At 42.5% G+C, this 17,912-nt stretch overlaps 1 protein-coding gene across 2 annotated transcripts in view; it reads right to left on the bottom strand.

Moving 5' to 3' along the window:
* Positions 1 to 17,912, bottom strand: part of uvssa (UV-stimulated scaffold protein A) — a 38,481-nt gene that overhangs the window by 7,853 nt on the left and 12,716 nt on the right. For both annotated transcript variants that reach the window (XM_085415007.1, XM_085415014.1), the window contains exon 9: positions 7,959 to 8,070. In XM_085415007.1, coding sequence (XP_085271133.1) covers positions 7,959 to 8,070 — 112 coding nt within the window. The remainder of the gene's footprint in view (positions 1 to 7,958; positions 8,071 to 17,912) is intronic.

The raw sequence follows: 17,912 nt of genomic DNA, 5'->3' as shown, positions 1-17,912 counted from the left end.
AGCGATAGTTCTTGAAACCTTCACAGAACCTTCTGAACCCCGAGTTGTGTTCATTGGAGTGTGAGCATGTGCGCACATTAGACAGAAAGTAAGTGCAGAAAAATAGTGCTGAAAATGTGTGTGAATGGGTCAATGAGGCATGTTATGTAAAGAGTTTTGAGCACTTGAGTATATAAAGAAGTCCCCTTTTATTTTCTGCCCACATTGGTACATCTGGGATTACTGCCTGATCTGGAGTGCCGACAGGAATGAAGACAGACCTCCAGCAGTGTGGGGTTATATCTCCAGGATAAGTGAAGTCAGACGCTGGCTGTTGTGTGTGTGTGTGTGTGTGTGTGTGTGTGTGTGTGTGTGTGTGTGTGTGTGTGTGTGTGTGTGTGTGGTCAAGCACAATATCATCTGGAGTCTCCGGGGATTGAACAAGACTTAAACACACACACACAGCAGGTGAGATCAGAGGGATGCAGTAAGCCGAGAGCTGCCAACATGCTGATCCCAAACATTATTAGGACTGACCCGAGTGCTTCAGGGATTCAATCACTGGCACAAGAGACTAACACAAGTCATTCACACGGTGCACGGCCTGTTCAAACAATAAGACAGGTTCATATTTTCCGACTCTTTCTTCTTCTTTAATTAAACGGTACATGGACTGTTTCTTATAAAGAGCTTTTCTTTTCTGTCTGAGCACTCAAAGCACTTTGCAGCACACTCACTGAGTCATTCATACAAGCACTACTTCCTATGGGTAAGTGCTTTCTATCTAACATTCACACATATTCATACTCCAAAGCAGCGGTCCCCAACCCCCGGGCCTCGGACCGGTCCGTGAGAGTTGAGGCCTCAGGTGTGAAATGTGTGGTTTTCAGGGTTTTTCTCGGTTTTCAGCGTTATTTTGTTATCGTTTTTATCGTTAACTCTGTTTCCCTGGGTCTTTTCACGTGTGTTATGAATAAATCTTCTTTTTTCGGTACTGGTACTAGTTTTATTTTGTTGTATTTATCCGCGACACCTTAAAGGCCGGTCCGTGAAAATATTGTCAGGCATAAACCGGTCCATGGCACAAAAAAGGTTGGAGACCGCTGCTCCAAAGGATGCACTGGAGAGCAACTTGGTGTTGGTATCTTGCCCAAGGATGTGTGGCATGTAGACTGGAGCAGGCAGGAAACAAACCAGCAACCGCCTGATAAGAAAACCAGTCAACTTAATAATATAAAAGATGGCTAAAGCTACTGTGACATCACCATTCGATTAGTAAAGTTCTGTCTTAAAGCCTCATTGTTACAGTCACCTTCTTACAATAATCAGAAAATGACAAGCAAGGGATGAATCTGAAGGACATTGTATGCTCAATGTAGCACTGCCGTAAAGCATAACCAGCTTTATCATCCTTCTGGACATCATTTACTAAATGGACATGCTATTTTCAATAACACTCAAAGGTAGTAGCTGAGGCCATAAACCTGTCAGAAAAGCTGTGTTTCTGAGGCCACAGAGCAAAGAAGCTGAAGGTCATCTTCCCCCTGAGCTGCTGGCTCACAGAAGCATCTGGTCATCAGGAGGAATGCAGATAAAACACCTGGAAGACCTTAGAAGTCTATCGTTTACACACAGTCCACTGGAGAGCATGCATTAACTGAAATGACTCAGTGATGTTTTAATCACTCTGTATTCTTTGCACTGTTTAAGCTTCAACCAGCACTCTTCGTGTCCTCTTCTCCTGCACTGGGTTCTTTTGGGCACGAACTGCAGAATCAGTTCATGCTAACAACAAACTGCTAATATAACAGCAGCAGATGGAAATGGGGAATAAAGTCAGGGACAGGGAAAAACAGCACAGTAACTGTGATCACGATTTCCGTAATTTACTGCGTTGCAAATGGAGTTAGTGAATCCGGAGAAGATACAGGCGGTCACCGGAAACGAGATTCGAGAAGCATCTAAAATGACAGAAAGCAATCGCATGGAGTTTACAAGCCATCCTGAAGACTAAGTGTGCAATAACCGAGACAGGCTCGTTGAAACAAAATACATCTACTTCCAGAGACTGCACAAACAAAACCCCAACAATTCAATCAACCTGACTTTCTGCTGTGCAGTGGCAGGCATAGATCGAGATCTAGGTAAGCATACATTTCCTATATCAGAAATATGATAACGAGACTTGAAACTCAAAGTGAAACTCAGCTGAAATCTATGGGATGATTCTGTAAGAGCACAGCTCATGACAGCTGTATCCGGTCGTTCAGTCTGACGTCACTAGCCGTGTCTGGGTCTAAACTCCGCTGCAGGTCCATATATCAAACGATCACTGTGGCATTACTGAGAGTTGAAAAACTGTCTAAAGTCTTTCATCTTTAATAAAATGATCAGCGTTCTGCTCTACCAGGTGTAACAACTGAGTTTAACATCCAGGCATCCATGAAAACGGAATTTATGACATTTAACGGAGTTAGAAGCTAGCGAGCTAACTCCCTGCTAGCTTCTATCTAAATACAATATAGCATGTCCTGACTGCGGGGTTTTGGAAACAAATTCAAACGTACAGCTCTGTTATCACTTCCAGCATAAATGAAGACAGAAAACTAAACAGCAGTGACGTTTGTAGGGTTACTGAAGTTTGGCTAGCTGGTATATAATGATGTGCTACGTGACCGCTAGCGACACAGCTATGTTAGCATAATATAAACAAGCTAACTTTTTTTCCACTCGATAAAAGTTAACGTGAGTGTTCTCGGTGGTCAGGAACAAATGTAATCGCATGGCAGGATGCTGTAAAAGGACCAAACTTCAGCCAGGAGAACAACTGAGATAATCCATCCACAATACGAGGTTAGTCATTCATATACTGCTGCATGGGCTGGGCTGTAGCTACATCCTAAGGTTTTAAAAACTGAGCTTAAATAAATGATTAGCGGTAATAAAAGCCGAGGGAGGTCAACAGTGATCACTGACTGTTTTAGGAGCTTTTTGAGATTAAATAGAAGAAAATACAAAACATTAAACATGTTAACAACACAAAAGCCATAAACGCAGACTACTTTAGACCCGGAAGTAGGATTCGTCACGTCATCACTTAACGACCGGATAACCTCCAATAAACGACATTTGTTGCTGATAATTTTGTGTTTTTTGTTAAAATCAGATTTGACTGGTGAGTGTAGTTTTACATGACAGTGATTTTTTAAATAATTCATGGCGCTTTTCCCAGTTCATGGAGATTGGGGAGGTATTTTAATTCCCAAACACACACAGACACACACACACCTGCTCATTTCAGAGCACCAAATGGAAGAGGTTAGTCTGCTTGTTGTGGATGTTAAGACACACAGATCAATGGGAGGAAATGTGTATAGTAGTGTGTGTGTGTGTGTGTGTGTGTGTGTGTGTGTGTGTGTGTGTGCGTGTGTGCCTGGGTTGTTAGAGAAAGACACAAATGCGGGGGGTTAACAGGGTGCAAGAAAAAAAGAGTGAAAGAGAAAGAGAGGAAAGGCAGGAAGAGGTATTGATTTTCCCAGGTTAAGCAGGGCCTGTAATTAAAATGTTAATTTGAGAAAGAGAGCGATAGTGTTCTGACAGCAGAGAGAGGGATAAGAGGACTGATAATCAGGATGACAGAACAAGACAGAGAGGTGGAATGAGAAAGTGGAAAGAAGGGGACACGGGAAGACGAGAAACAGAAGGAGTGGACGAAGTCAGGAAGAATTGAAAAGAAAGAAGAGGAAATGCTAAAAAATGATAAATGTGATCCACTGGCAGAGATGAAAAGAGTGAGAGGAACCGAAATGCTATTGTGATCAAGGAAATTAGGAGAGAGAGGAAAATGGATATGATAGGGGAGGAACAAAGACGAACTCTCACCCATCCATACATCGGATTCTACTTTTGATCCTGCAGGACCATTAATTCACCAGGTCAAACCCCTCACCTCTCAACCCAACAGGAACATTCATTCATTTAGTGAAGACAAAAATTAAAGCAGAAAAAGAAATGAAGCTGCCCGTCTGAGTAAATGCAACATTCGGTGTTAACATTTACATTTCAGCTGAGTACTCACTACAACCTGTTACCAAGGCTTCAACGATCCATCCTTACATTTATAATTATGCAAGAGCAATGTGTCCAATCACATTTGGGTTTCTGAAAAGTCCTGGACTTCATCTAAAAACCAGCAAAAACTCGTAAACATTTGGATTAAAGATGAAAGCCTGTACCTGATTGTTTGATTGAACACCCACTACAGTGATGTGTGCAGGCAAAGCAGAAACACTGAGTCAAAGTCCAAATACTTCTTATTTCTTTACAATTTAAAGAAGATGGCATTGGGACTCTCTGTGTGTGTGTGTACACGTGTGTGCGTGTGTGCGTGTCCATTTGACGATGGGTGGTAAAATCTGAGTGCAGGGCTAATAGGGGCTCATTAAAGAGGTTGCATTGTTAATTTGGTGTGGCCCCTCTAGATCATTACCTAGGCCACTAATCACCCTGACAAACACACACCCTAGAAACATTTTGCTGACGGGCAGAGCACTTAAAATATGGCTTCTATTCCCCCACATGGCTGCACGGGGGGCTGCTTTGCATTTTAACAGAGCTTTGGTTTATTCCCTGGGAGACACACACACACACACACACACACACACACACACACACACACACACACACACACACAAGTGCACACACACACACGCACGCACAAGTGCACACACACACACACGCACGCACAGCTGTTTTGGGCCCATCAGATATAATCTAATTACTCTAACGTCTAACTGATTAGTAATGGAGGGAGGCGGGAGTGGATGGGTTCACAGGTAAAACAGGCTCAGTGTGAATGTAATGACTCAGGAAGGTGGTGCCAAGCACTCGCTGGGGGTCAAAGGTCACAGTGCAGCCAAACTACATAGCTGAGCCAGCAATAAGTGCCTGGGCAACAACATCCTGTGTTATGATGTCATTAACACTAACACATAAATATGGTCGGCCTCTCTCTTACACGCACACACAGTACATAACTTCACATATGAAATCGTATGAGTGATGGAGGGGTGGAGGCAGCGCTGCTCGTGGCAGAACACACTAAAATCCTGAGAGAGGTTTTAGTATTTACTGTTGCCTGGAGCTTGTACGTATTAAAAACAGTCAAACTGCAACTTAGATTTGCAAAAAATGTTATCATGTAGCTGACATAGCAATAAAATGCACAGGCGGCTGGTTACTGACCTGAAAATTTGACCTTTAACCCAGTTTGCTGCCTGGAGGCTAGACATGATCCATACATGTCCAATGCAGCCGTGGTATACGAGGGACTCTCACAGCCATTCATATGTAAGCAGCAGAAAAAGGCTTGCAGAAACAAGAGTGTCTCTATTACAAACCTACGCTGCCTTCAGGAGAGATCAGCGCACATCATGCAATTTGTCTCATTTCAGCCACCAAACATCTTTGGCAAACTCCCCATAAGAAACTGGCTTTCTGTGTTTTTTATTTTGTGGGAAATCACAACACAACTTTTGTTTCTTTTATTTTTAAAGTGACTCCTATTTTTATTGTGCATGTCCAAGAGAATGCAGCTTCACTGTAACAGACGTCTGAGATGGATGCCAGCACACGCTAACGTTTGAATTTTTACCAAGACATGGACTAAGTATTAATTTATTAAAGTCGGATGAGTGTGTGATCAGTTAGGGAAGAGCACACAGAAATGCAAGAGCTTGCCGAATGCAGAGCAGGAACGGTTGTACCAAGCTTTACACATCCTGGGAGCCGTCACAGTCAGCTTTGTGATTCCCCACAGAATCACAGAAAGCATCACACCATTCTCTGATGAGGAGTTTATCAAAGAGTGTCTGAAAAAACAAAGAATGAGAATGTGGCCCTCGCCAGGCGAACGGTAACAAAACACACTGAGGACACTGCAGGACACCTGGAGCTTCAGATGAAAAACAAATGCGATCATTTTGTTTCTGGACAAGACCTCTGATGTCTACAACACAGCCCAGTTACTCATCTTTAAATATTGGATAATGACAGAGCTTTAGATTAGGACTGGATTAGGACTAGGCAGGACTGCTTTGTTCACCGAGGTGATGTCCAGATAAAAGTGATTGAAATCAACCCAGAACTGAAATTGGTATGTGCTAAAAATCAACCATATTGTTGATGTTTTAACTAAAATAGTTAACTTGACAAGACGTTTGCTGCACTTTCAGAGGAGACTGAAGATGGTGACATAGGCTACCAGTCAGCTGTCAGGTGTTTACTGGGCTTTTTGATGTTGCTGAGCTGGTAGTGCATTGATTTAAAAAAATATACTAGACTGTTGCTTTGGCCGTGTTCATCATCTCTGGGATTACTGTTGTCTTCGGCCTTCTTTAGCATTAAAATCTGTTTGGACGAGAGACAAGCTATAAAAACCAATTCAACACTTTGAGTCAAGTTCAGACATTATGTCTCCTTCATTTATAACGTCATGACAAGGGAAGGCCATTAATCTGACAACCTACTGTCCAGGAGACAGTCTACCGTCCAAGAGACAGCCTACTGTCCAAGAGACATTACTGTCCAAGAGACAGCCTACTGTCCAAGAGACAGCCTATTGTCCAAGAGACATTACTGTCCAAGAGACAGCCTACTGTCCAGGAGACATTACTGTCCAAGAGACAGCCTACTGTCCAAGAGACATTACTGTCCAGGAGACATTACTGTCCAAGTGACAGCCTACTGTCCAAGAGACATTACTGTCCAGGAGACATTACTGTCCAAGAGACAGCCTACTGTCCAAGAGACATTACTGTCCAGGAGACAGCCTACTGTCCAAGAGACAGCCTACTGTCTAGGAGACATTACTGTCCAAGAGACAGCCTACTGTCCAAGAGACATTACTGTCCAGGAGACAGCCTACTGTCCAAGAGACATTACTGTCCAGGAGACATTACTGTCCAGGAGACAGACTACTGTCCAAGAGACAGCCTACTGTCCAAGAGACAGCCTACTGTCCAGGAGACATTACTGTCCAGGAGACAGCCTACTGTCCAAGAGACAGCCTACTGTCCAAGAGACATTACTGTCCAAGAGACATTACTGTCCAAGAGACAGCCTACTGTCCAGGAGACATTACTGTCCAAGAGACATTACTGTCCAGGAGACAGCCTACTGTCCAAGAGACAGCCTACTGTCCAAGAGACATTACTGTCCAGGAGACATTACTGTCCAGGAGACAGCCTACTGTCCAAGAGACAGCCTACTGTCCAGGAGACATTACTGTCCAGGAGACATTACTGTCCAGGAGACAGCCTACTGTCCAGGAGACATTATTGTCCAGGAGACAGCCTACTGTCCAGGAGACATTACTGTCCAAGAGACATTACTGTCCAGGAGACAGCCTACTGTCCAGGAGACAGCCTACTGTCCAGGAGACGACATTGTCCAGGAGACAGCCTACTGTCTGAGAATCAGTAGAAAATAGTCAAGGCAAAAGTTTTATTAAACACACTTAAATGAAAACTGAAAGCAGACGTCCTCTGAAGCTTTTGAATATTTTTTTTAAAGGAAGTCAAACAAAGTAAAAACAAAACGACCAGTTTTGGGACAATATTAATGATGAATTAAATTTCAGAATAAGGGCTTGTTATGGACAAACTATCATGAATGTTTCCTCATTAAAGATACAATCTGGACTAATGATATCGAAATACTTTATCATGTTGGCTGCTTTTCCTTTGTATTGTGCAGAAACGTTTGTGGGCACACACACATAAATCCACTTAAGAAGCACATTACCTGCGTTTTACCAGCTGCTGAAGGCCAGTACTTTAAAGTGCGATCGTTTATTTGTAGAGTACGTGTGTGGATCTCAGGAGATCAGGACAGCAGCTTTGTAGCTTAACCTCACTGTTTGTGCACGTGTCTGTAGATTTGAAGTGCACATGCATGTGTGTTTGTGTACATAAACTCACCGTACTCGGCTCGCAGATGCTCTGGAATGTGTGGCTCATAACCTTCTTTCTCTGGAACTTCATCAAAATCATCATCGTCGTCATCCTCCTCTCCGTCTGAAGAGACCTTCATCTGAGGAAGGGGAGAATCGTTAGCTTTTTCATAGTTTTGAGTGTGAAATAACAGCTGCTTCATTTCATTAAAAGTATGTCCTTTTATGTTTAAGCATCCAGTTAAAGCAGCTGCAGGAAACTCCACACATCTAATCTAATGTTGTAGATGCAGTCATGTAAAAGAAGATGTCCTGTGGAAAAACATGAATCAAGAAGGCAAGTAGAAGCCAGACGCTGCTAATCCACAACAACAAATGCACGCAAACCTCAACAAACAGAAACAGCGCTGTAAAGAAGATTGAGCTAACATTGTCCTGGGAAAGACTAAATGTCATGCAGAAATTAATCATTTCAAGTTTGATGAACTATTGAACCATGGGGTGCAAGCTGCCTTCTATCAGCCTTAACTTGAATCTTTATTTTAATTGTTTAATGACAAAAATGGGCCATGAATTTTTTTCACATACTGCATAACCACAATCAATCTAACAGCGCACACTACTCTGTCGCTGCACCCGAATACCGCTGTAATGGCTGCACCACTAGATGGCAGCATATACAATTCGTGCGACTCTCCTGCGGATCACTCTGGTTTTCTTATTAGCTAAGGGGAGAGGGATGGCAATGTGTGTGTGTGTCTGTGATGAGCTTCTATCAGTAGTAAGCAAAATTTATGGTTTTTAATTTCCTGGTGAGCTTGTTAGCCATTGGCTGGGCTACAATGCAGAACACAACACACACACAGGCTCATTTCCATAACACAAATCCGTGTGCGTGCATGCATTTGTGTGCGGTGGCCCTATGCTTTTAACAGCTGAGGAGCCACACACACAGAGTCGCACGTCTGGCAGTATAATAATCACAATGATTAGTGTTATGAGGAGCAGTAAAAGCTAACGTTAAACTAACCTCTAATTCCCAAACGCCTCTTTTTCATTAGAGTGTAATACCCGATTGTGTGTGTGAGAGCGATAGAAGGCTGCTGCGTTACTGCTGATAAAGCCCATTAAAATGTTAGAATTGGTTTACCAATAATGAGTCCCTGAATAATTACCCACATGTCCCTCCCCCCAACATATATACACGCACACATTTACAGCTCAACCACAGGACAGACTCAGTTAACCGTGTCACAAAGCTGGATACACACCTCTGATCCACTACGCAGAGACCAATTAAAACACTTCATATTACAATACTCAACATTCAGTTAACAAGCAACTAAACAATTAAAGCCTAATTACCTCTCATTAATGCAGCTACAAAGGCTGACGTATTGTGGAAGAAGGTTTGAATCAGAGAGAAATTAGACCTCGTTTATGACATGTGAACAAATACGGTACAAGTGGATTAAAACCTCTAGAATAAATATGCATCAAATTACTTCAATTTCAATTCAATTTTATTCATACAGTCACCTCGAGGCGCTTTATATTGTAAGGTAGACTCTACAATTGGGTACTCAAAGGAGCTTGCAAAGAAAAGCGTCTGGACTTTTTTAAGTTGCTTGAAGACGTTTCACCTCTCACCCGAGAAGCTTCTTCAGGACACTCTTTAAGGTCACTCTTTAAGGTCACTCTTTAAGGACACTCTTTAAGGACACTCTTTAAGGTCACTCTTTAAAGACACTCTTTAAGGTCACTCTTTCGAGGATGCCAATGTTCACATTTTGGACAGAGAGGACAGATGGTTTGAAAGAGGAGTGAAAGAAGCATCTATGTCCACTGTGAGCGACCATCTTTGAACAGAGGCGGGGTTTACGACACCAACTCTCTGCCATCTATAATCCAGTTTTGAGATCCCTTCCCAGATGCCTTAACGCCCACTCACATCCTGGGCCATCTGACCTCAGGAATTCACATGATAAGGTGGGGCCAGGTTTCACAATGAACTCACCCGAAACTCTGGCTGATTGGGACCCACACCCAGTTTCACACCTTGGCTCAGGCGATTAGAGGATCATCAGGGGTCCTTTTGTCCCTCTGTGGGGGGAAACTCCCACTAGGTTTATATCTGGGACTCTCCACCATTTGACCTTAGAACTGAAGAAGCTTCTCGGATGAGAGGTGAAACGTCTTCAAGCAACTTAAAGAAGTCCAGACGCTTTTCTTTGCAAGCTCCTTTGACTACGATGACCTGGATGACTGAGAACCTTCACAGACATACAGTTGGGTGCATTTCAATAAGACTTAATAGAGAAAGGCTCGAGTTTTGCAGCAGTTAAATACTTTTAAAATTAGAAACACTGACATGAAGTCATCTGAGTGAAATGACTAACTCGCTAACCTTGAACCAAAATAACTAGCTGCTGTGTTTATTGTAGCCACAGTGCAAACCGTCGATTCATTCATTGTATTTTCTTTGTTTACTGACTGTTACTGATATTTACAGGATCCTGAGGCACTGTGACAGCAACCCTTACTGCTGGCGTTTTAACCACGCCGTGCTGCATCAGTATGTGTTATTGGTGGATCACACAGATACCTGCTAATAAGTGCTAATTAACATATAAATACAAACTACAGTTCAGTCATTTAAGTTGCCAAAGTGAGGTCCGCACACCGTGTGTGTGTCAGCGTACCTGTCGATCAAAGCGTCATGCTCTGATTGACAGGCTCGTTGTAAAATAATTCATTCACTCACCTTTTGTTATTTATCATGTCATAAATCCAATTGCAGCAGGCTCTAAACATTTTCAGATAAAACCAGCCATGATAAGATGGGAGTCTGTGGGAACCAACTCACTCTTGGAGCCAGCTGATTAGAGGAACTGCAGGGTTTTGGGTTTTTTGTGGGGTTTTCTTCCTTTAGTCAATTTTCACTTCATTTTTATTTATATATCACCAAATCACAACAACAAAGTGCCTTATATTGTAAGATAAAGACAATAATACGAGCCTTTTCTGGACAGGAAACGAGGAAGAAGCAAACCCAGGCCCAAACCCCGCAGACGCTGCAGTTCATGTACATTTCCCAGCTTAGGTGTTATTAATACAAATATTCGTTTCTTCAAAGGAAAGATTTTGCACAGAGTGAACATAAAGTCTGAGATCCTGATACTTGACTGAAGTTTTTATTATTTGAAAAAGCTGAAAGAATACTGCTAAACACAAGAGTACAAACCCCAAACTTTCTCTGTTATCCACTCTGCTGCTATCCTTATTCATCCTCGGAGGACGACGGCTCCGCACACAGCAAATGCACACACACATATACACACAGATATAGTCTCTATAGGTTTTTTGCTTGTCTACTTTAATCCCGGCTGGTTTATTCTGTTCTGATCAATGACCTAAGACTAAGAAGTGATCACCCAGCTGGACGAAAATCCTGCCCTAACATCATCCTTTTTCCCCCTCTTTCTGCCTCTTTGTCTCTAATTCACCTTAATTTAATCCTGATAGCATCGAGTCCTGTCGGCCGGCCTGGCAGAGCTGTAAGTCTCACAGTAGAATTAGCTTTCCCCTAGAAACATTTTGCTGACGGGCAGAGCACTTAAAATATGGCTTCTATTCCCCCACATGGCTGCACGGGGGGCTGCTTTGCATTTTAACAGAGCTTTGGTTTATTCCCTGGGACACACACACACACACACACACACACACACACACACACACACACACACACAGAGAGAGAGGGAGAAAACCACACGGTAACACTGAGTTCCCCACGGGAGATAAAAACTGCTTCTTTAACTGAAACTCTAGATCTAGCAGACAAATTAGAAGTGATAGTTTAAGTAAAGCGGAGCCATGCGTCACTGTAATAGGAAAAGGACAAAACAAATATTGGTAACTTTCACATTAAAAACAGGCCCAGATAGAAATAAAAATAGCTCCGGAACAGAGCAGAATAAATAAAAAGTTGTTTAAGTAAAGCAGGGCTATGTGTTACTGTAATGGCAATGTTTACTGGCAAATAAAATAAAGCAGAGAAATGGGCGAGGATGAAAAATAAGCATTCCTTTAACAAGCAAATAAAAAGAGATCTGTTGAAATTGGCTGCTAAAGTTGAGACCATACATTATTTGGGCAATAAAACAACTGTGGGTTTGCAATGGCGACTACCTACTGAACTCATCCCCAAAAACTCTGTTCTTTCTACCAAACTGTCATTTTTTTCCTAAAAAAAAATAAAATCTATAACACAATCTATCAAAACGCCACAAAATAATAGCACGTCAAAGTAAGAGAATTTAGGATTTTCTCTCTAACGTATTCGAGTAACAGCAGAGACAGATGCAATGCTGCAAGGCAGCACTGGACACTACTCTGACACCAGGATGAGGAGGACGTGTGGTGTCACTGGCATCACAGCTGATACGACACCATCAGCACCTCCAGTTAAAAGTCAAACTGACCAATGAGGTCAGCGTATGGAGCTCTATGAAGTTTTCTACTATTGGATCTATGCAATGTCATAAGGGACACCCCTGACACGGGCACTTCTAGCTGGGAGGGGCTGCACCAAGACGCTGTATAAAATAAACAACAAGTAATTTGAACTGCAAACCAGTGCAAACACAGAGATGGAGACAAAGTCCTGAGCTAAACTCCATCCGGGGTTCAAGTAACCGATAACTGGACAGTGACTGTGAGTCAGGTCACCTAACATCAGCTCTCTCATGTCTGGCAGGAAATCCCGACACACTTTAGAGTGAAGCTTGTTACAGCAAATGCATTTTGATGTTAAGATGTGCACACAGTACCTGCCTCAGACCCACAGCTGTGGGGGGAAAGGTGCAACTAGAAACTAAAGTATGTCCCTGCATCCACAGGTGTGCTGCTTATTCAGCTTCTACAGCGTCTCACCCTCTGCCCTCCCCCTCCTCTCTCTTAAGTAAGACTCTTATCCTTTATAAAAATGATGTGAGGGCGCCGCCTCGGACAACTGCTCCCCTGACTTCATTTGTCTCTTGGCAAGTTTGATGGCGCTGCGTTTAAAAACCCATTCAATCTTATAAACCAAAAATTAAATGTAGTCGAGTGTGATGGGCACTCAGTGCATCTGCTATTTATATGCTAATGTACACTCAGCCTGCCAAGGCCTGGCAAATTATTACTGCACAGCCATAAGTCAGGTGTATGGCAGAGAGGGGAGGGGCAGGTTAACCAGCACACAGACACACATGGAGGGCGAGAACAAGAGTGAGCAGGAGGAAGCGAAGGGGAGAAGGAAGGAGGAGAGGAGACGAGAAACGAGGAGGCGAGAAAGCCCTAAAACGCTGCCCGTGCAGACACGTTATATATAGCTCTCCGGCAGGCTATGCACACACTCGCTGACGAGATAATTTCATTGTACATTTGAGGCCGAAATGGAAAATGTCTGTCGGGAATACCGACTGGCTCTAATGCCGCCATTATCACAAGGCATTTGCTTTAAGAGAGGGCAAGCGAGAAACAGTTAGCTTAATGAACACATCATACACAAATGCTTTTCTAAACATACAGTCATCTTCTTCGCAATATCACGCATAAATTACGTGCGCACATCTGTGCAGATATTAGAAGCTGAGGCGTGCGCGTGGGGACGGCTGCTGCTCTGTAACTCGGCGCTTCTACTTTTCAGCCCAAAACTGACACAGAGCCATTTTATCACCTTTGCCTTCTGGAGTTTGTGGACTACATCATACGTTTCCCACCTGGCCTGGAGGCAGGGGTGGGTCAGCCGCCATCTTTGCTATTTTAATCATCGATTACGTTTACTTATAAACCTGTAAGTAACCCATCTGTGAGACCCTGCTTCAATTATTACCACTGTTACAAGACATTCCTTTTTCCATCTTTGCTTTGTTGAGGAGACCCAAGGTCTGCTGCCTCTGATTGATTTCAACATATTTACAAACTAATTAGGCCTAAAGCTCGCAGTGGAGCCTGACCTATCCAGGGCTTGATTTGCCACAACATCCCACATCTCTATTACCATCTTGCACTTCTATTCATTACTACCTAGAAGGATCCCATGGGATCCACTCTAATGACAAAAAGCTTTGCACTCCCCTCTCTCTGTAGTCTCTTCTCTGCTGCTTTACCCCCATTACACACACACACACACACACACACACACACACACACACACACACACACACACACACACACACACACACACACACACACACACACACACACACACACACACACACACACACGCGCAGCCTTTGTCTCTGGAGAGCAGTCAGCTTATATGATGTATAAGGTGACATCTTTATTTCACTAACCTAGCCTGGCAGGTCTATTAGCCAGCCTGGAGCTTCTCAAACCTTCCCCTGTCAGCGAGCTTATTTTCAGCTGTCTAGTTCATTTCCCCCTCCCAGCCCGTCTCAATCTGTGATCAAAACAGTCATTATTATCCACTGTCACCTACTACCATAGTGAAATTACCCTGCTATTCTATTTTACTAGTAAAACTACTGAAAGCTTTGGCGAGACAATTAAAATGTCCAGAAAAACCTTTCAAAGAAGGACCGGGCTACGGAGCCTGGTTTGGTCCTTTGGTCAGTGGTGGACCGTGACTATCTCAGTGCATCCATCATTTCCAATTTGGAAACCCTTCCTCTTTCATACTATCAGAGATCCTTGATGAAACCAGACTGTGCCCACTGATTCACAGCATTATACTCCAGTAGCAGAACCATCCATTTCCATCCACTCATATTTAGAGAATTGTTCGCTTTGAGCTGGTATACCAACTTTCAATGGGCTTCTTAGGAGTTTGTGCAATGTACCCTATACACCTGCAACTGCAGTCATTTTGCATTAAATGATTCTAATAAGCACTGAAGTACCGCGTACTTCACCCCTTTGTCCGTTTGGCTCCACGTAAAAGAACGAGACTTCGCAAACTTGCTACGTCCATTTTTTAAATGCATGTTATGTGCACAAGATGATCCAATCAACCGAGCCGACAGTTTTCTGACTGGCCACAAATGAATGAACAACAATGAAGGCTGGATGCGAAGTTCTAAGGATTTATATGAAACCTTTTTGGCCAAATCAAGCAGGCAAATTCCCAAAGGTACTGAGACAAGTATATTTGGTGTCTATGTTATGTATAGAACTGAGAGAAGCCGGTCCATTCAGAGAATGGATGTACGCATGAGAAAGAGGGAGGGCTGGAAGAGAAATAGAGAGATAGTCTTTCTTTGTTTATCTCCAGTGAGAAACAGGCGGCCATATCCATTGTGCTGTGATAAGATGGGTTATCAGCAGTAAACAAGGCCCTGGCCTGTATGAATGGAGCCCGGAATGACTGAATATAGTCTTAAAAACAGATATGTTTAAATAAGTCCGCGTGTCTTATCCTTTCCTAAACATTAGCCCACGTTTTCAGTTTGCGGGGTTCGACAGATGCATATAGGATTCACATCTCATAGCTCTTACTGAAAATGCATTTCAAGCAGCCGCTGTTCTAAAAAGTATGCAGGGTCCTGTAGAAGACGCTGCAGGAGACAGCGCTAAAATGCTTAAAGTCCCTCCACACGAAACACAAAAAAAGCTTTTACTAGCTGAACAGCACCAGCCTCATACCTGCAATGTAACAATATTAAACCAAAGAGTGTCGTCTGCTGTTGATCACAGCATCAAATAAATGGGATTTTCTTTGTCTTTTTCATGTCACAGCCTTCATCAGCAGACAGGAAGCACGTGCAACTGACACAACAAAGAAAAATTCCATCAATGGATAAAGGACAAATTTAAAAAAGGTCGAAATGATCATTCAAAAAGAAAGAATATAGCATATATTTAGAGATGCACGCGTTTCCATTTGACTCACTATCCTGATGTTATTTATTCAGCCTAAAGTGGCCATTCAAGGAACTGCAGTTTTCATTGTTCAGCCCCAGACACCAACAAATCCTGCAGCGCTGCATCACCAACGTAGTTACATTATATTATATAATAGTTACAGAGTCCGCCGTCACCGTGGAAATCTATAGAAAAAGGTTCAGATTGTCTGGACGCACAAATCTATTGTGATAACATTGCTCGCAGAGGTAGCAGCATTCTGAACAAAGCTAACAGGAAGCTCTTGGATGCTACAAACGAATTAAGTAATAGCAGGAGTCTCGGTGTAAGGTGCAACAGCAGAGCAACGTGGTGCAACGTGAGTGCGCCCAACTGCATCTGTGGGATTATTGGCATGAAAGCCTACAGCTTCACAGGGCCGTTTCCCCCCACACCCTTTACTTTTACTTCCCATCCACTCGACACTGTTTACACTAATTCGATTGGATGCGTGGCCATCACTTAAATCATTTTAAGCATATTTGCACTGCACAAGACACTTACACATGTGGATTGCACAACACTGGACATTATATTTCTTCATTTCCATTTAATACTTGTACAGCTGCTGTTATTGTATATATATATATTTATATTTCTTCATACATCTTATTAGGGCTGAACGATATATCGCATTTGCGATAATATCGCGACATGATCAAGTGCAATTTTCTAACCGCAAAGGCTGCGATTATACTCTGGACATGTCCAAATTCATGGGCTGCATCCTCCTGAGGCCGCATTTGTAGACCGATTACGTCACAGCGACGCGCCGAAGGCTGTCCAAATTACTACCATATCCCAGAATTCATAGCGCGGCCCAGCCAAACTCCAGTTTCCAACAATGGCGGCCGCTACTAAGTTTTAAAATTACTCATACTAATCTTTCTGGGTCACAAAATAAACTTTTAACATATTTTCAGGCGAGAAAGTAGTTGTGTAAACATCAAATATCTGCTCGGTTTATCAAGATATCCCATATTTGCAAAAGTGCTTCGACGTTTTCAGAGGCGTCTGCTACCCACCAGCTCGACAGCTAGCCGGGAGCTCGAGGGTCACTGATGCGGCCGAGAACGGCACAACTCCCGGCACATCATTTTCAGATCACCGCGGAGTTTCGCTGCTCGGGTTAAACGTAATATATAAGTCACTTAGACAACCTAAAAATGTTATTGTTGGGCTTTTTTCAGTGTTTTGTTTGTTCGTGAGTAAATCGGTTTGGCTGAGATTAAAGTTATTAGATTAGATAAAATAAAACTTTATTAATCCCCCGGGTGGGTTCCTCCTTGGTTTTCACACAGCTGACTAAACGTCAAACAGAAAACTTATTAAACAGAAGTATGAGACAGTCGAGAATTTACACCAGTGTCTGGTTATATTTTAGATAGCAAGAAGCAGACGGCCGAGTTTATTAAACTCCACCGAGACAGCGGTGACGCTAATCAGAACTAGACCGTCCAATTTCACGCCTTTAAACTTTAAAGGCGTGTTTGTGTGTGTGTTTATACAATTGCTATTATGTTTGCACTTTATGTGTAATGTTACTGACTGCAGAGATCAGTAAGATGTGTGTATTTTTTATTTATTAGTTTTATTTATTTAATATTATTTTTTAATTGAATGACTGTCTAGTAGTTCACAGATGTCGAAAAACTGAGTGTGGTAAAGCCACTGATTTTGTTTATGTATATTTCTGCAATCTGCACATTGTACTGACTTTCATTTTAATGTTTACACCAGGGTTCCTTGTCAGCACTTTATGCTCAGATGTTTGTAAGCTAAAAATAAACTATTGTGTACGTTCAAATATACTGTTGTGATTGAAGAAGTTAAATAAAAATGTCAGTCATCAATTCATGCATCACCTCATGTCATCATAACAGAGGTCTGTCTTCCAGGAAAGAACAGTTTAAAATTAATGTAATATAGTATTGGCCATACTATATGATGTATTGCTTGTCTTTGTTTAATAATACAGAAGACAAAGACCTTAAAAAATAATCGCATATCGCATCGCAATATTGGGGCAAAAAATCGCAATTAGATTATTTTCCATAATCGTTCAGCCCTACATCTT

Source organism: Rhamphochromis longiceps, linkage group LG2 (assembly GCF_057381845.1).
Source record: "Rhamphochromis longiceps isolate RC_006_pf linkage group LG2, R_longiceps_female_GT1.1, whole genome shotgun sequence".
Taxonomy (NCBI): Eukaryota; Metazoa; Chordata; class Actinopteri; order Cichliformes; family Cichlidae; genus Rhamphochromis; species Rhamphochromis longiceps.
The sequence above is the reverse complement of the archived record's forward strand: the minus strand, read 5'-3'. Positions and strand labels throughout refer to the sequence as shown.